The sequence below is a fragment of the Carcharodon carcharias genome, chromosome 8 (genome assembly GCF_017639515.1).
Source record: "Carcharodon carcharias isolate sCarCar2 chromosome 8, sCarCar2.pri, whole genome shotgun sequence".
NCBI classification, from domain to species: domain Eukaryota; kingdom Metazoa; phylum Chordata; class Chondrichthyes; order Lamniformes; family Lamnidae; genus Carcharodon; species Carcharodon carcharias.
Genome location: NC_054474.1, coordinates 157,297,400 through 157,317,753, shown reverse-complemented (window position 1 = coordinate 157,317,753; position 20,354 = coordinate 157,297,400). Strand labels below are relative to the sequence as shown.

General features: G+C 44.5%; 1 protein-coding gene across 3 annotated transcripts in view; it reads right to left on the bottom strand.

The window, feature by feature from the left end:
• The window catches only part of LOC121280973 (adenylate kinase isoenzyme 1-like), a 151,411-nt gene that overhangs the window by 26,841 nt on the left and 104,216 nt on the right, over positions 1-20,354 (bottom strand). For 2 of the 3 annotated variants that reach the window (XM_041193465.1, XM_041193466.1), the window contains exon 9: positions 472-511. In XM_041193465.1, the coding sequence (XP_041049399.1) occupies positions 472-511 (40 nt within the window). Of the gene's footprint in view, positions 1-471; positions 512-17,835; positions 18,201-20,354 lie in introns of those variants that run through there. The other variant, XM_041193468.1, reaches the window with a different exon arrangement.

The following is a 20,354-nucleotide window of genomic DNA, read 5'->3' as shown; positions in this document are numbered from 1 at the left end:
GCTGAGGGAGTGGTACGGAATCCCTCTCACAGCCAACATACATTCCACCCATAGTCTGTTCTCGCTCTTCTGACCACAGCCTGCAGCAGAGGTACTGCAACTGGGCCTCAGTGCCTTGGAATGACTCCAGTTGTAAGGTGCACACGCGGGGACTTCAGCTGTTGATCAGGCTTGACTGCAAAATTCACCCCCTGTTCAAATAATCTGCAGACACTCAGCATCTGGATTCACACACAAGGAACGGTCGGTCAAGCACAGTGTCAGGGGGCTGCTCACAATGGAACCACAGCCCCCAGCAGGGCAGGGTCATGCTTCTAAATAGGATCCACGTCTTAAAAGCACAGTCTCGGCTGACTAAAGGGAACACCAAGTCGCACAGCCACAACTATAACGCGCCCATTCACTTTTTCTTCAGAGAGGTTTCATTCCCGGTCTGTCTGAATAGGATTCCTTGAGAAACGGGGTCATTACCTGACATTGCGATATCCTCCGTGGGCAACGATCCTTCCGTCTAAAGTAGAGGAAGACAACAAAAAGGATTTTAATTTACTCCTCCCCTGTAGGTAACAGGATCATTCCTCTTATGTACTCTAGCATTAATCTGCCATTGTGCAGGGTGCCTGAAGCAGTCTGTGCTAACACATGCAAGTTGCCGCACAGCGAGGGGCTTAAAAACGCTGCTCTAGACAAATGAAAAGACAAAAACAGTGAACTCCTAAATGTTGTCGGCGATGAGATGCCTCAGCCACTCTCCCTGCTGTCAAGGTAGCTCCTGGTTTGTTTGCGGAACCCAAAGAAAGGCCCCACTGCTACAGGGCTGCGAGCACACTGAGCATGTGCAGCTTGCCACAGCGCTGCCCTTCCAACTAAACAGAAATCCTCCCCCCTCGACCCTTCCATTGAAAAACCCCTTCCCCAACCCTGCATTTTATTTTTCCACCCGATTTAATTTTTTGCTGGACAGAAGACGCCCGCCTGCTTTTTAAGCTGTCCTCTTTCATCCTTGAATTAAGTCTGAGTATGAAACACATAGTTTTAGAGCAGGAGTTCCCCAACTTTTTTTTTGGTTGAAAGACCCCTTTTCAAATGGATTAATAATCACGGGGCATGCAGCTAAATTATAACATTATGAATTCCTTACACATTTCCATTTCTGAATGTTAATTTCACCAGCGCCCCGTTTAAGGGACTAGCATTGAATTTTGCCAGGACCGTCTGATATAGTGAAGTTTGATGTGCCTGGAGACGTGAAAATGCTCATTTTCCCTTCAGCTGAACAGTAACTTCAGAATACTTCATCGCAGGACACCTCCCTGCTCACCTGTTAGTTCCGTTTGCGAACGCTAGCACCCCTTTAGGTGGGACACTCCAACCAGCTGTGACAGCCGCTGAATGTTTCAAGCCTTTTCTCCACCCCTCTGCTGTTTACCAGCCTGTCAGTGCTGGAATATCGCTGGCATGCTGCCCAGTGTCTGGCATTTCTGCCATCTGGGACCACCAGAGTGGGTCGGCCAATAGGGTGCACCCAGCCTGTGTCATAGAGGCAACGGGTCCAATTTACCTCATTTCACGGACCCCCTGGAAAGTCCCCATGGGATTCCTCCCCAGGGATTCCCAAACCCCGCTTTGGGAACCCATCTGGATTGGTCTGGAATCTCGAGCCATTGAAGGTTAGTCCCCCAGGGCACAACTGTCAGCACAAATAATAGGGGCTTTGGAAAACAATTGTGATTTATTTCCCCACCCCCACCACCACCAATTTTCTTTGAACACTTCACAGTTTTTTTTTCTCATCTCCAGTATTTAAAGAGTCAAAAATCCTCCAATCAGGTGAATAACAAACCTGCCGATCTTCCAATGGGCGTAGATGGGTCATGTGATTAAACTGCCAGGAAATCGTCCAGAGTCGGCGACCCTGATTGGTTCAGGAGAAACTCAGGAGTGTGATCAGGGAGTTTTGCTTCGCACAAGCGATCACGACATGGAATGGGAGTGATCTTGTGATCACTGTCAACCAATCAGGTGGCCAGGATAAAAACTCTCATTAGTCCAGCTTTCGAGCACGCCGTCCTTACATTTCTGACATGTAGGTCTTAATTTTACCCGTGGCAGACACACGCGATTGTGGAGCCCGGGAGCGGCCAGGAAACGGACCCCCCGACTGTGATCGACACCACCCCCCACGCCCCCCTCCCCGAACCTTGATTTCACACTGGCCGGCCAATTAACAGACAGCCAGTGTGAAGTGTGCACTGAGAAGCTCAGCACTGCCAGAGTGGGGGGAGGGGAGAGGGCGGGCGCTGGGAGAGAGCTGCCTCAGGGAGCTGCAGGCCTGCAAATGATGAGATAAAGATGTAAAAAGCTGCAAACATAAACATCCACGTCTCACAACCAAGCACGTGAAAGCATACCTCATAAAAATGCCGTCCACAGATACTTATTTCTATTTTATTTCATGACGGAGATTTCATCCCCCGCTCCCCCCCCCAACCCTGGGATGAGGTTTGATGAGAAATGCAAAGGCCGCTTGGTCGATTTGCCCTTCCGTCAGCCGTGAGGTTGGATGGGCCACAGAAAATCGGAGACAACTGCGCCATTAATGGGCTTAATTACCCTCTTAATTGTTGGCGGACGCACGTCCAACTTTTGCCCGCACCCACTGAGCGAAATATCGCACAAATGCACAATGACATCTAATTTAGTCCTGGAAATCCAAGTTTAAATTAGAATTTTTTTAATATTCATTCATGGAGTATAGGCGTCACCAGCCCATCCCTAATTGCCCTCGAGAATTATTCCAATTTACCTTTATTCCTGTTGAAGAATCCCCACCCGGGTGGGCCATCAGAACTTAGAACATAATCCTCTCCTGTCCTGCCCCTGCTTGTAGCTATTCCTGCTGGGAGATCTGCTGTCATGGTTATGTCACGCTTGTCTGTCTTGCACCATCCTCACATATTCACTGTAACTCGTCTGCAAATGATCTGTGATGTCCCTCATCCAACTACGCCTAGGTCCTCTTTCTGCAGCCCTCCACAAGAGATCTCTGCAGCTTTTCAGCTCTGAGCAACTTGCCAAAATACTGACACTTACTTTTCCAGATGTCACTTTTTAAGAGCTCGTTTTGCTCTTACAATTTCAAATGCTTCTTCATTAGTTCCATGATCTATATATGGAATTTTAAACAGGCGTCTTAGCATTCACATTTCAAAGGCCTCTAAGTTCTTTCATTTTTCTTTATTTAGTGTCCAGGCTTCTGAGGCATACAGGAAAGTGGATAGAAGTGACATCTTATGAGTTTTATTGTTTGTTACAAGCTTGAGTTTTCTTGCTGTTAAGGCATTCATCCATCTCCACAAAATTACCTCTGGCTATCTCTAATCCTTCTTAGAATTACATAGAATTCACAGCACAGAAATAGGCCATTCAGCCCATTTGGTCCCTATGCTCCACTGATTTCCTTCTCTCACTTTACTTCATCCACTCTCATCAGCATATCCTTTTATTCTTTTCCCCTTTGTTCCCTCGTGCGTTTCACCCAGCTTTCCCTTAATTGCAGCTACGCTACTCGTCACAACCACTCCTTGTGGCAATGAGTTCCACATTCTCTGGGCGTTAATTGTATATTAATTAGTATTTAATTGTATTTAGGTGTTGGTATTACATGGGGATTCACTTGTGCTCCCATATGTAGAAACTGTATATGCTGAAACTGTGGTTGTTGGGTTTTGAGGCTTTTATGTTTGTAATGTGCATCTCTATAAATAAAAGCTTACGAAGTGCACAGATGTTAGGAGCAGCTGGAGTGACTCAGTGGGTAGCTCTCCTGCCTCTGAGCCAGAAGGCTCCGGGTTCAAGTCCTATTCCAGGGCCTGTTGGCTACGAAAGAACCCAGTCACTGGTGCAGACAAACCAGTGTATATTGGCGCCCTTTCCCAGCCCGGTTAAATGGGGAGGGCCGGCAGGAAGAAGGGCCTTGGTTGTAAAACCACTCGCCAAATCCAAAAACGATGGCTGATTGTGAAGGTGATCAAACTGCACTGGGATGACCCCATGTAACATGGGAGGGGTGGAGGAAAGCCAAAAGATGATCTGTCCAAAGTGTGTAAAGGTTAGGCTCCAGGTCTATCCTCCACCACCTGGCTTCAGAGACATAACGCTGGGTAAAGACATTTTTTCTAAACTCCTTTTGGGATTTTTTTGGTGACCATTCCAGAAAAAAAAATGGACGGAATTAAAGAATGCAATCGTTAAAGCACTGGTTAAAAATTCTGCGTTCTTAAAAACCAGAGTGTGACTCATACAGTGTGACTGTACACCCAACGGGGATAATTAGAAACAGAAAAATGGGGCTGCAGGAAGAAAGAGCGAACATTCCACAACCTCTCACACACACACAAAAAAAGAATTTGCCATATTCAGTCACTGTACAGCAGCGGGTATGTCCGTGACGTTACCCTCTTGTTCCAGCCCAGTTACTCGGACACCCTACTCGAGCATCTGATACGGACAATCACCATTTTCAGAAGTTCATTCTGGGGAGTTTAGGCAAGCCATGGCTGGTTATCCTGCAGCCTCCCCCATATTATTAATTGTCCCCGAGAAGCTGGGAGCCTGTGACGGGTCTCTAACTAATGCCATCATTGAGCGCGCCTTGGTAACAGCAGCAACAACGAGGAACAAAAACAACAACATCTTGAACTGATACAGGATTTTTAAAGAAATTCCTGGGTGAATCAGTGAGAGAGGATATTGGATCAGAGTCAGTCTGGGTGGAGCTAAGAAGCACCAAGGGTGGAGAACATTAGTGGGAGTTGTCCACAGGCCTCCAAACAGTAGTGATAAGGTAGGGGGCTGCATTAAGCAGGAAATTAGAGATGCATGTAACAAGGATGCTATAGTGATCATGGGTGACTTTAATTTACACATAGATAAAAACAAAAAACTGCGGATGCTGGAAATCCAAAACAAAAACAGAATTACCTGGAAAAACTCAGCAGGTCTGGCAGCATTGGCGGAGAAGAAAAGAGTTGACGTTTCAAGTCCTCATAACCCTTTGACAGAACTAGGTGAATCCAAGGAAGGGCTGAAATATAAGCTGGTTTAAGGTGTGTGTGGGGGGCACGGGGATGTTGGGTGGGGCCCCCACCCCCCCACACACCTTAAACCAGCTTATATTTCAGCCCTTCCTTGGATTCACCTAGTTCTGTCGAAGGGTTATGAGGACTTGAAACGTCAACTCTTTTCTTCTCCGCCGATGATGCCAGACCTGCTCAGTTTTTCCAGGTAATTCTGTTTTTGTTTTTAATTTACACATAGGCTGGGCAAACCAAATTAGCAATAATACTGTGGTGGATGAATTGCTAGAGTGTGTACAAGGTGTTTTTTTTAGACCAGTAGACCAGTGTTGAGGAACCGACTAAGGAACAGGCTATCCTGGATTTGGTGTGCAATGAGAAGGAGCTAATTAATAATCTTATTGTGCGGGGTCCTTTAGGGAATAGTGACCATAACATGAGAATTCTTCATTAGCAAGGAAAGTGAAGTAGTCTGATCTGAAACTAGGGTCCTAAATCTTAACAAAGGCAACTACAAAGGTATGAAGTATGAGCTGGCTAAGAAAAATTGGGGAACTTCATTAACAGGCATGATGGTGGATAGATAATGGCTAATATTTAAAGGAACAAATGTCTGCATTTCAACTGTTATACATTCCTCTCTGGTGCAAAAATGCAACAGGAAAGGCAGCCCAACCATGGCTAACAAAAGAAATTAAGGATAGTATTAGATCCAAAGAGGAGTCATATAAAGTTGCTAGAAAAAGCAGCAAACCTGAGGATTGGGAGCAGTTCAGAATTCAGCAAAGAAGGGCCAAGAGATTGATTAAGAGAGGAAAAATAGAGTATGAGAGTAAACTTACAAGGAACATAAAAGCAGACCATAAGTATGTAAAAAGTAAAAGATTAGTGAAAACAAATGTAGGTCCCTCACCATCTGAAACGGGAGAATTTATAATGGAGTACAAGGAAATGACAGAGCAATTCAACAACTACTATAGTTCTGTCTTCATGGAGGAAGACACAAATAACTTCCCAGAAATATGAGGGAACCAAGGGTCTAAAGTGAAGGAGGAATTGAAGGAAATTAGTATTACTTAAACAATAGTGCTAGAGAAATTAATGGGACAGAAAGCCGATCAATCCCCAGGGCCCGATAATCTACATCCCAGGGTACTAAAGGAGGTGGCCATAGAAATAGTGGATGCATTGGTTGTCACATCCCAAAATTCTGTAGATTCTGGGACAGTCCCAGCAGATTGGAGGGTGGCAAATGTAACCCTTCTATTTAAAAAAGGGAGAAAACAGCGAATTACAGACCAGTTAGCCTAACATCAGTAGTAGGGAAAATGCTAGAGTCTATTATAAAGTATGTGTAACAGGACACTTAGAAAATATCAACAGGATTAGACAAAGTCAACATGGATTTATGAAAGGGAAATCATGTTTGACAAACCTATTGGAGTTTTTTTGGATGTAACTAGCATAACAGATTAGGGAAAACCTGTGGCTGTGGTGTATTTGGACTTTCAGAAAGCTTTTGATAAAGTCTCGCATAAGAGGTTAGTATGCAAAATTAAAGCACGTGGACTTCAGGGTAATATATTGGCGTGGTTTGAGAATTGCTTAGCAGACAGGAAACAGAAAGTAGGAATAAATGGGTCCTTTTCAGAATGGCAGGCAGTGACTAGCAGGGTACCACAGGGATCAGTTATTGGGCCCCAGCTTTTCACAATATAAAGCAACGATTTGGATGAAGGAACCAAATGTAATATTTCCAAGTTTTCAGATGACACAAAACTTGGTGGGAATGTGAGCGGTGAGGAGGGTGTTCAGATGTTTCAAGGCGACTTAGACAGGTTGAGTGAGTGGACAAATACATGGCAGTATAAAGTGAATAAATATGAATTTATCCACTTTGGTGGGAAAAACAGAATGGCAGAGTATTATTTAAATGGTAATAGATTGGGAAATGTTGATATACAAAAGGACCTGGGTGTCCTTGTACACAAATCAAAGTAAGCATGCAGGTGCAGCAAGCAGTTAAGGTGGCAAATGGTATATTGGCCTTTGTTGCCAGAGTACAGGAGCAAGGATGTCTTACTGCCGCTGTACAGGGCCTTGGTGAGACCACATCTGGAGTATTGTGTGCAGTTTTGGTCTCCTTTCCTAAGAAAGGATATACTTGCCATAGAGGGAGTGCAGCAAAGATTCACCAGACTGATTCCTGGGATGGCAGGATGAGGAGAGATTGGGCCAAATAGGCCTGTATTCACTGGAGTTTAGAAGAATGAGAGGGGATTTCATTGAACGTATAAAATTCTGACAGGGCTGGCCACACTGGATGCAGTGACGATATTTCCTCTGGCTGGGGTTCTAGAACAAGGGGTCACAGTGTCAGGATATGGGGTAGGCCAGTTAGGACTGAGATGAGGAGAAACTTTACTCAAAGGGTGGTGAACCTACGGAATTCTCTACCACAGAAGGCTGTGGAGGACAAGTCACTGAATATATTTAAGAAGGAAATAGATTTCTAGACTCTAAAGGAGTCAAGGGGTATGGGGAGAGTGCAGGAGTATGGTGTGAGGTAGAGGATCAGCCATGTTCATATTGAATGGCAGAGCAGGCTCCAAGGGCCGAATTACCTACTCTTGTTCCTATGCTTTTATGTTTAATCACTATTTCCCTCTGCTTGACACAGCTGGAATTAGAAAGCTGTGTTTTTCCCTGGCCATTTCAACATGAACATTGACTCGTTCAGAGTCATGCAAATCTGCAGGGGCGATGACTCTTAACACAACTTTCCCAATTTTACTGTTACCCCCAAATAATATTTTTTATTCTTATTACAAAAGTCATTGGGTTAATTAAGTCATTTTGACAGGGTGCACTGAAGAACCCACTGAAAACTGATTGACCTGAGCTTTTTTATTTAGGGGTCAATCAGGCTGTGCAAAAGGCATCAGCCTCATCGGTCAGAGGTTAAGACTGCATTCCTACATATCAGACCGTGCGCTTATATAAGGTTACCAGCAGGTGCTTCCCTTGAGATGTCACATGTTACACTTATTAAAACTGCTCTTTAGATTCTGGAGTGGGACAGCTGGCGTGATCAGATTTGGCATTGAATTCCAGGTCGCCTTTCCAAAGGATGAGTTCGGAAACATTCTGCTGACTCTACAGCCCCCACTCTCATCTTCTTTAACACTCTGCACTTTGGAAGTTGTAAGAGCTGGGTTCAGGCTGGTCAAACAGTATCTCCTGAGCCATGTTCGGTTCTGCCATGACTTCTGTGGCTTTTTCAAGCTCTAAGTTACCAACTGCACCGGAAACATTTGGAAAGTGATGCGTAATATTCAGGGCTTGATTTTGAATTCGGGGTTACATAATTTCTGGGTGTCAACCCCACACGGCGTTTGGGTCACTCACGTGATGCTATCTTAGCAGCGAACTTAATGCCCTATTAGTGACATTGATCATCACCAGGACACAGGAGCTGCCTGCAGAGTACAAGGGGCAAAGGCAAACGGCAGCCATGACTGGGCCTGCCACTGCCTTGTAGCAGAGAGCGGCCAGCACACCTCAACATGCACAAAAGTGGCCAAACAGCTAAATGAAAAGTAATACACTTGATCTGAAGCAAGAACCCCCAGGTCCCAAAATTAATCAACATAAAAACAAAACCTTGGGCTGCTGCCTGCATTGAACACAACAGCTGTATACTAACGTGCACCAGACTGTTTAGGTGTGGTGATTTACAAATTAAAAATCACCATAACGCCCTCCCTGACTCATTACCAAGCTCATCAAGGAGCCTAACAGGCTGTTGATTGGAAGTGAATGAGTTCCCAACTCCCTCGCTTTCAAAATTCCAGCACATCCCAGAGGCATCGTTAGACAGACAAGGCATCCGGGTGCGCTATTTTCAAAGCGCACCCGCCCTTGTTCTGGCCCCTATGGACAATTGAAAATCCTGGTCTCAACACGATTTAACCATCTGCATATCCTGCCCCCCCCCCATCACCAATGTATGAAGTTATTTTTACTGATGCCTAGGTTCAGCAGTTCAGTAAAAGGTCAAGAGCCCACACAAGAGGTTCATTTGAGTCTTTGAAATCTCACACTGACCGAGGTGGCACCTAAAACCAACTCTAGGGAGCGCTGAACCGGCCATTTAGTACTTTGTCACCTCTAGAAGGAAATCATTATCTGTGTTATTCAGATTCAGGGGCAAAAGTTGCCCGGTACAGGAAAAAATAGCCACTCCTCTTCTGGGTTTGCATTCCACCTGTTCAAAGAGTTCCATCAGATTTGTAATGTTAAGCATATGCATGCACCAGTATTTATTCATAGAACCACAGAATCTTACAGCACAGGAGGCCATTCAACCCATTATTCCTGTGCCAGCTCTTTGAAACGGCCATCCAATTAGCCCCACTGCCCTGCTCTTTCCACATAGCCTCGCAAATCCTTTTCACATAGCCTCGCAACTCCTTTTCACATATCCATCCAATTTCCTTGCAAGTTACTATTAAATCTACTTCCATCATCCTTTCAAATAGTGCATTTCAGATCAACTCGCTACACAAAGAAAATTCTCCTCACCTTGCTTCTGGTTCATTTGTCAATTATCTTAAATCTGTGACCCCTGGTTATCAGCCATCCTGTCGCAGTGAAAACAGTTACCCCCCAACCTACTTTTTCATCAACTTCCCTGCTTTAAAGAGAACAACCCCATCTTCTCCATTCTCTCCCATGATTGAAGTCCTTCATCCCTGGTACCATTCTAATAAATCTCCTTTGCACCCACTGCCAAGGCCTTGATATCCTCCCTCTTGTGTCATGTTCAGAATACTCCAACTTTTGGAAATTTATGAAGGTTTAGCATAACTTCTTTTCCAATGTAAGGTTAGTTGTCTTCCCCTTCCCATCTGACCCTTGGTGATGCCACCAGTGACTGGCAAGTTGGGTGGGGAACCTATTGCCAGGACTCCATCAAAATGGCACTGAATATACCCGAAAGGAAACAACAGGTTGTGCCTTCCTAGGCTCGTGTGCCCACCCCGCTCTCCACTGCCCCCAAAGCAGTCTTGGGAGCAGATCATCCTCCCAAGAAAGCAAACACCTTAACATGACAGTGCTGGCCACTAACCCACTGTTGTTCTGCGTCAAGACACAAGGCTCACATACTCCTCCACTCAGCTCCTGACTCTAACTCTTTTGAGCAGATTTGTCAGAAGACAGGAGAGAAATTTGTACAAAATTCTTCAACGGTTAAACAGAGTAAACACTGAGAGGCTGATTCCCTTGGCTGGAGAGTTTTAAACCAGGGGTTACAGTCCTAAGGTAAGAGGTAGGACACTTCGGACTGAAATGAGGAGAAATTTAATCAGGGTTGTGAATCTTTGGCATCCTGTATCCCAGTGAACTGTGGGTGCTCAGTTGATTAGTAGATTCAAGACTGATATCAATATATTTTTAGGGCACTAAGGGAATAGAGGGATATGGGGATCGGGTGAGAAAGTGGAGTTTAGTTAGAAGATCAGCCATGACCTTATTGAATGACAAGGCATGATCGAGGGGCAGTATGGCCAAATCCTACTCCTATTCCTTACGTTCATAAAATCGTCAGTGGCCCACGTACATCAGCTAACAGCCTCCAGGAATAGCCAATCTCCAGGACTCTCCTTCAGCTTACATCCCACCCCCCCACCCCCCCAACACACATTTAGGTTTGAGAAGCTGAAATGAGAGCCTGAGCAAGGCTGGATTCAGACTGGCACCTCTCCCCACATATCCCACGCCTGTGCGTGTGTACTCTGTGCTGAGCCACTGAGAGAGGTGTGGGTGGGAGTGGAGGCAGTGAGATCAATTTACAAGTAATTCAGAATAACCTTGTCTGGCCTATATCTGAAATTTCACACCCTTTCAACTGAGACAGATATATACAGTTGGCAATACATCACTTTTGAAGGGTTGTCATGTATGTGTGACTGTGCGCATGGTCAATCTGCACTACTTTTCAATTACATTTCCAACTAAGACTACTACACATGACAGCCTTGGTCCAAACATGGACAAAATAGCTGAACTCCTGAAGTGAGCTGAGGCTAACTGCCCTAGACATCATGGCTGCATTTGACCAAGTGTGGTATCATTGAGCCTGAGCAAAACTAGAGTCAATGGGGTTAGGGGGAAAACTCTCAGCTGGTTGAAGTCAATCCTGGTACAAAGGAAGATGGTTGTGGTTGTTGGAGGTCAGTCATCTCAGCTCCAGGACATCACTGCAGGAGTTCCTCAGGGTAGTGTCCTCAGCCCAACCATCATCAGCTGCTTCATCAATGACCTTCTTTCCACCATTCATGACTCCTCAGATACTGAAGCAGTCCATATCCAAATGCAGCAAGACCGGGACAATATCCAGGCTTGGGCTGACAAGTGGCAAGTAGTCCTTGTGTGGCACTAATGCTATCTCCAACAAGAGAGAATCTAACCGTCGCCCCTTGAGGTTCAATGGCATTACCACCACTGAATCTGCCAATATTAACATCCTGGGGTTACCACTAACCAAAAACCGAACAGGACTAGCCTTTTAAATAAGAGCAGGTCAGAGGCTAGGAATCAAGCGATGAGTAGCTCGCCTCCTGACTCCCCAAAGCCTGCCCACCATCTACAAGGCACAAGTCAGGAATGTGATGGAATATTCCCCACTCACCCAGATGAGTGCAGTTCCCATAACACTCAAGCAGCTTGACACCATCCAGGACAAAGCAGCCCATTTGATTGGCATCACATCCACAAACATTCACTCCCTCCACCACCGACGCACAGTAGCAGCAGTGTGTATCATCTACAAGATGCACTGCAGGAATGCACCATGAGTCCTTAGATAGCACTCTCCAAACTCATGACCACTACCATCTAGAAGGACAAGGGCAACAAATAGATGGGAACACCACCACCTGGAAGTTCCCCTTCAAGTCACTCACCATCCTGACTTGGAAGTATATAACCATTCCTTCACTGTTGCTGGGTCCAAATCCTGGAACTCCCTCCCTAACAGTACTGTGGGTGTACCTACACCACATGGACTGTAGCAGTTCAAGAAGGCAGCTCACCACCACCTTCTCAAGAGCAACTAGAGATGGGCAATAAATGCTGGCCCAGCCAGTGAAGCCCACATCCCGTGAATGAATAAAAAAGTTAGGAACATTAGAGGTCTCTTTCTATGACTTGAGGATATTATTACATGGCAAGACTCAGATCCATTCCGCACTTGACATTTTCACCGCCTCCGGAGACATTTTATGGAAAACGATGACTCTCCCATGGGATGCACAATAAGCGGTGAGCTTTGACAACTAGCCAAATCATTTACTCTAATCTTGTGCAATTTAAGCTTTATCTTTTAGCAGAAGTCACAAGTGCAGTTCTCCATTTAATCAGATGGTGGAATAGGCAGGGTCCAAATAAGGAGCAATGAAAGCCGCAGAGGTCCACAATGGCAACTGCAGCATGGACAGGTATGGAAACCAGAACATCTCGGACTCAAAACCCGGTTTATGCCGTGTCAGCTAATTTTAGGTAACACATAGAAATTACAACACAGAAACAGACCATTCAGCACAACCAGTCCATGTTAGCATTCATCGTACACATCAGCAAGAGTTCTAATCTAAGGTGCCCGCCCATTCCCATTGCCCAGCCACCTATCTAACCAATTTTTAAATGTTGACATGGATGCTGCTTCAATCACTAAATGCATTCCACAGCCTCACAACCTTTGAGTAATAAGCTTTCTCCTGCATTCTGCCTCTTACATTTAATCTGAAAAGGATGCCCCCTCTTTCTGGACCCCCTCAGCCAGCGTGCTTTTATCTGTCCCATCTTATCCCTTCATAATTTTAAAACCTCTAATGATCTCTCAATTTTCTTTCTTCTTATGTTGTACGTCCTCAGACCGGGCAGGGTCTGAGTGAATCTACACCCTTCATCTCAGTATCTTACCCATGATGTGGAGCAACAGCCATTTTTAAAAAAACCTTCCTAGCAAATTTTTCAGATGGCCCTATAATTGTTTTTTTCTCCCTGGAGCTGCTTGTAGCAGCGCCTGCACATTAATCTTCAATCCCTAGAGACTCCAGGGCAATCCTAGAGGGTTCGTAACCCCATATTTACCTCATTTCTGTTTGTAGGCTGCTGTGCCTACCCACACAATCGTCACTGCACTGCAAATGTAATTTATTGCTTGAAACACTTTGAGACTTCTTAAAGACATGGTAAGGTTGCTCTATGACTGCAAGTATTTCTTTCTTTTTATAGAGTGTCATTTCTTGCAAAGAAGGGGCCGAGCTGTAAAATTGCTTGTTGAGAAGGGCTTGTGAAATGCAACTCAGCCACAGAAACGGGGGGAATGGCCAGTTCTTCAGTGACTTCAGCACTAGAATCGGATCACGTGTACATGTACCCTTATTCCTGTGAGAGGTTGTGTGGCATCATCATTTTCATTAACTTATATCCACAGGAAGTGTGAGCTACGAGCATTAGAAAACAGGATTGATAAGCTCTTGCCAGGGGCCCAGCATGGAACTGATCCATGCAGACCAGGAGGAGCTAAGATTGATCCAAGCTGTGCTTGGCTTAGGTTGGCCTACAGGAAGGTTGGCAATTGATAATTAGCCCTAGGACAGGGGTCAGCAACGTTTTGTTTAATCTGAAGAGCCTTTTTAAAACAAATTTGCCTAAAATAAAAACTATTTAGAGCTGCAAAATTAAAAAATGGCTCTTTTAAACAAAATAAATGACAAATTAGAATACAATTTGCATAAAATAAAATAGGTGTATTGAATTTATATTTCAATAGAAAGAAATCAAACTTTAAATAGATCTTTGAATTATCAATTTTTTTGACTTTGTTTAACTGTAATTTTGTCAGTAAAGTCTAACTTAAGATGCATAGAATTAAGACAATTTTTTGGTTATTTCTTGTGGTTAAACATAGCTTCCGATAGCACATTCAGAATAATTTATCATCTCAGCTAAATTAAAAACAGTAATGGCTGCAACCATAAAACCTTAAAATCAAAGATATTATCTGTATCCATGGTGTAGCTACACCACTCAAACAGGTTTATTTAGAGCATCATAGTATTTTTTTTGTTAAAATAATTATTTGAAATGGCAAACTGCAGCATAATGATTAGCTCTTTATCCCCACAATAGAAATACACCTCTTACTTTATTTTTTAAAGCTTTTTTCATGTTAATGTAATCCAACTGGAAAAAGTTGGGATGTAAATGAGATGTTAAAGAGCCACATGCCACTCCAGAGCTGCAGCTTGCTGAGCCCTGCACCAGGCTAAGGAAAGGAGGAATTTGGTTCGATACCGCTGGATGTCTGGACAAACTCGGCATCTTTGGTCTGCTTATGTGTGACTACTGCCCAAACTCAGAATTTCAAGTAGCAAACACTAACTCGGAGAAGCACATTTGCGGAACGTGTTGCCAACTGAACTCTGAGCTCGGCTGGAATCTGACACGTCAGGGAGGGAGATAAGAAGAAAGAGTTTCATTTTTGTAGCACCTTTCACAGCCTCAGGGCAACTCAAAGAGCTTTACAGCCAGCGGAGTACTTCTAAATTGTAGTCACTGTTATAAAGTTGGAAAGACATCAAGATCCCACAAACGAAGTAATGATCAGTAAATCTGTTTCAGGCGTCGACTGAGGGATAAATATTGGTCAGGACACCAGGGAAAACTGCCCTGCTCTTCTTCAAATACTGGCATCGAATCTTGTCTGTCCAGCTGATAGGAAAGGCAGGGTCTCAGTTTAACCTCTCATCCAAAAGACAATGCGGAACTCCCTCAGTGCTGGCCTGAAGTGTCAGCCTAAAACTTAACTTTCTGACACAGGATTTGAACCCATGACCGCCTGACTCCGAATCAAGAATGCTACCATCTGAATCACAGCTGACACTAGGATGACAAAATTAGCCAGGGTTCCTACTCCAAAACATTTTCCCAAGACTCCCAGTGGGACATTGGGTTCAACTTTGATGACCTCTACAACAACAACAAAAAACCTGCATTTATATAGCACCTTTTAACAGAGCAAACCATCCCAAGAAGTTTCATGGGAGTGTTATGAAACAAAATTTGACACAGGAGCACATAAGGCAATGTTAGGACAGTCGACCAAAAAACTTGGTTAAAGAGGTAGGTTTTAAGGAGTATCTTAAAAGAAGGAGGGAGAGGTAGAGGTTTAGGGAGGAAATTCCAGAATTTAGGGGCTCAGCAGCCGAAGGCATGACCACCAATGGTGGAGAAATAAAATTTGGAGGTCCGCAGGAGGCTGGAATTGGGGGAGCAGAAGCTGAAAGGCATGTTAACACTCGCTATCATAGTCCACCCTCATACTCATTTCAGGAGCTGCCAGCTATCTGTAGCCAAGCAACCATGAGCATCCCCAAGAAAAGACTGCGGGGCAGAGATGGCAATAACAGAAAATAGAATTAAACAAACTTTTCCCCTCAACAAAGATCACGTATTTTTTTTGCAACGATGTGTTCAACAAGATAAAAGCTTCTTTCTTCCTCCCAACCACTGATTAAATCTTTCTCGGTCTTTTCTTCACAAAGATTAAACACTGGCAGTTTTCTGACTTCCTCTTTAGCTTTGGAGCATTCCACTAAAGGATCATGTTGCTGAACCACATTCATGTAAATAGCTGTGGGTTAGTGGGTAGCACTCTTATCCCCGAGTCAGGAGGTTTGTGAGTTCACATCCCACTCCGGGGACTTAAGCGTATTGACACACCTGAGTGTCGGCAGTGCTGCCTTTTGAGTGAGGCCTGCATGCCAAGGGTCCCATGGCACTATTGGAAGAGCCAAGGTGGTGGGGGGGGTGATCCTGGCCAATATTCACCCTTCAACCAACACATGATCTGGTCATTTACCTCTTTGCTGTTTGTGGGAGCTTGCTGTGTGAAACTGGCTCATGCATTTCCTACACTGGTTGTTCTTCAGAAATAATTCACGAGCTGCAAAGAGTTGAGCAATGTTCGAGGGTTGTTTCTGAACACAGTGAGTTGTTCTGCCTGAAAGCACGGTGGAAGCAAATTCAACAGGGGAATTGGATAACTGCTTGAAGGGGAGGAATTTTCAGGGCTATGGGGAAAGGGCAGGAGAATGGGAATAATTGGATAGCTTTCTCAAAGAGCCAGCACAGGCATGACAGGCTGAATGGCCTCCTGTATTGTATCAAAATGTGCTTCTATGATGTACTTACAACATTCAGGCTCTGAGGCACAATTGCTACCGAAGTTAGCTAAGCTCATTTCAACACAGTCCAAACCCTAACAACCCATTGTGTAAATGCCCTCTTCATCTTTTCTGTCATTCTTTTGCCAATTGCCTTAAATCTGTATCCTCTGGTTACTGATCCTTCTGCCAGCGGAAACAGTTTTTCCTTATTTACTCTCTCAAAACCCCTCATGATTTCAAACACCTCCATTAAATCTTCTCTTAACCTTCTCTGCTCCAAGGCAAGAAAAACACATACTTTAAAAAAAACTGCACATTTTGCTTCATCAGGGTACCATCCCTTTAAGAAATTCTCCTGGTGATTCTTTCACACATGTGTGGGGGTGTGTGAGATGGGGGAATGGGGAGGGATGTGGCAGGAGGGGGTGGGGGCATGTGTAGAAGCAGAGGGGGCAGGCGAGAGGAATGGTGTGGGGGGGGAGAGCATGTGAATGGGGGGGGGGGGTTGGTTGGTGTAGGAAAGGGAGGGTTGGGCATGGTGGAGAAGGGTTGTGAAGGAAGAGGATGTGAGAGAGAGGCAGAGCTTGTGGTAAGGTGAAGGTTAGGGGAGGAGGCATGCGGGGGAGGGGGAATGCTGTGTGAGGAGGGGGAAAGTGGAGGGAGGTGTGCAAGTGTGTGGAGAGAGGGGTTCCTCTGTATCAGAGCTCAACAAAGGCAAGGACAAAATAAACATATCACGTTAGCATGGAGAGTAAGCCTTGTACACTGAACTCTTTTAGGAAACATCCTTCGCCTGTGATGAGAAGGGGGTCAGGGCTGGCACAGTGAATGGGGGAAACCTTAATGCCTCCTTCTTCCAAAAGCGATCTAGTGGGAATGTGTTCATGTCTGTTTTGAAGATTATCTTCCAAATGCCTACCTTTTCTGATCCAGATTTCCTGCCAAAACTCCTTATTTGAACTGAAATACATTTCTCCACGAAGCAAAATAAATGGACCGGAAAAACTACACAGAAAAAAAAAGCATATCTGCCGGCTACTGGGTATTTGAAAGCTGGGACCTAACGCTGATACACACACACACACAGGCAAAATATTCTGCTGTCATTCCTGACTGAAATCAGCTCATGTTGATGGGGTCCCAGCTACACTGAGTGACATCAGAAGCAAGCTACACACTGACAGCACCCAGACCACCTTAAAAACACGGAATCTGAACACTCCCAGAAATGAGAACAATGTCAAACCAGCTTTTCATGAATTAATATGACCTGCACTAAAAACAGCCGCGCCCGCTTAAAGATTGTGGGGTACAGGAGGGGGCAAATGCGTTTTAAAAAAAAGGACAAGGTCGAATTACAGCTGATGAAAAGGTGACGGATCAATTTCGCTTCAAGACAAGTCTATATTCAACAGGCTTGTTTGCTTTTAACAAACGCACCATTAAATGGACAGGCAAATCCCTCCTGAACCTCATTTGCATTCAGCGCAAGAAAAGGAAATGAAATTAATATTTACCCGTGAAAGCCTTTAAATGGAAATAGTTCTCCGGCTCTGATCAGACTGCACTTCAGAGGTAACTGGTAGCCGTATACATCACCCCAGTCTATATATATCTAGCTGTGGAGGGGGGCAGGGCGTATTGAGAGACTCTGATTGCCGTCCAGTCTCGCCATAGCTGAATTATACAGCAACAAGGCGCTCAAGGGCATCGGGGCTGGAGGATTGTAGGGAGGCCCTCCTCCATCACCTGACACTCGCACCGCCCCTCCGCCAAACACAAAGGACAGAAAAGCTTTCACGTTTGTAGCCGGCAGGAGAGCTCCCGGCGAATGTGCTGCTTCTGTTCAGGGTTAGTCTGCTGAAAGGCAGCAGCAACAGAATGCACAGCTCCGTGAACATCTCCCTGACTTTTAATCAGCTGCTGCAGTCAGACCAGCAGTTAGGGAAATGGTATTACTGCCTGCTGAGTAATTACTGTTCCAGGAATGATGGCAGAACTGTACACGCCCAACATCTGCTGACATATGGAAAAAAAAAACACTCGGCTCTAATGTTTCTGTCAAATGTCAAATGCAGGCCCGATGTTGACTCGAATTAGGGAACTGTCCCACGGATACATGGCCCTGTCCATGGGCGTGACCGTCTTGTAGGAGATGTTGAGCTGTTTAACCATAGTAGGCAGCACCCAGTCTGTTCTAACAATGTTCTTCTGCGTGTGATAAAGGGACGGCAATAATCATGGGTGGTTTTAATCTACATTTCAACTGGAAAAATCGGATTGGCAATAGTAACCTGGATGAGGAGCTCATGGAATGCTTTTGGGATAGTTTCTTAGAGCAGGAGCCAACCAGAGAGAGGGTTATATTAGACTTAATATTGTGTAATGTAATAGGATTAATTAATGACCTCAGAGTAAAGGCATCCCTAGGTAGCAGTGACCACAATATGATTGAAGTTTGAAAGAGAGAAGAATGTGTCTAAGACTAGTATTTTAAACTTAAATAAGGGCAGCAATGTGGGCATGAAAGTTGAGCTAGCTGAAGTGAACTGAGATACTATACTAGAGGATAGATCAACAGAGAAGCAGTGGCAGATATTTAAGGGGATAGTTCAGAATAAGCATATTCCCACCATAAAGAAAAATTCTAAGGGTTGGACACACTAAAGAAGTTAAGGAAAGCATAGAAAATAGGAGCAGGGGTAGGTCATTCAGCCTTTTGAGCCTGCATGGCTATTCAATATGATCATGGCAGATCCTCTATCCCAAAGCCATACTCTCCCAAAACCCCTTGATGCATTTAGAGTCCAGAAATCTATCCATTTCCTTCTTAAATATATTCAGTGACTTGGCCTCCACAGCTCTCTGTGGTAGAGAATTCCACAGGTTCACCACCCTCCAAGTGAAGAAGTTTCTCCTCATCTCAGTCCTAAATGGTCTACCCCGTATCCTGAGACCATGACCCCTTATTCTAGACCCCTCCTCCCAACCCCCCCAGGCAGAGGAAATATCATCCCAGCATCAAACTTATGGGACCAGCATATTACTGTGCAAAGGTAGGTGGCAGGGCAGATGATTGGTTAGAATATAAAGAACAGCAGAGAATGACTGAAAGGTTAATCAGGAGGAAAAGATTAGAGTTTGAGAGGAAGCTAGCGCAAATGTAAAAACAGATAGCAAGAGTCTTTACAGGTATTTAAAAAGGATAAGAGTAAGTAAAGTGAGTGTCATTCCTCTAAAGAGTGACAATGGGGAGTTAATATAGATAATAAGAAAATGGCAGATGAAATAAACAAATATTTTGCTTCTGCCTCCACTATCGAGGATACAAAGTACTTCCAGTAATAGCTATAAATCAGGAGGTGGAAGGAGGAACTTGGTGAAATTACAATCACTAGAGAAGTTGAGCAAACTGATGGAGCTGTGGGCTGACAAGTCTTGGGTCCTGATGGACTTCATCCTAGGGTCTTAAAAGAGGTGGCTAATGAGGTAGTAGATGCATTGGTGTTAATTTTTCAAAACTCGCTACATTCTGGAAAGATTCTATCAGACTGGAAAGTAGCAAATACAACCCTCTATTCAAGAAGGGAGGGAGGCAGAAAACAGGAAACTATAGGCCACTAAGTCTGACATCTGTCGTGGGGAAGGTATTAGAATTGATCATTAAGGAGGTTATAGCTGAGCACTTTGAAAAACTTAAGATAGTCAGGAAGAGTCAGCATGGTTCTGTGAAAGGAAAATCATGTTTAACCGATTTATTGGAGTTCTTTGAAAGAGTAGTGAAGATGCAGAAAATTTGGATTTATTTTAAAGTACTAGCCAGGACCAGCAGCTAAGGCACCAAAGCATACACAAACAGTCGCAGCCTTACATGAAAGCTATAAACTTGTACAAAGGCTCAGCTATAAATTTGCAATTAGGAAAATGAGAGATACACGGGCGGGGACACGGGATAACTCAAACAAGAAATGGGGAAGAGATAAAAACAAAAAACTGCGGATGTTGGAAATCCAAAACAAAAACAGAATTACCTGGA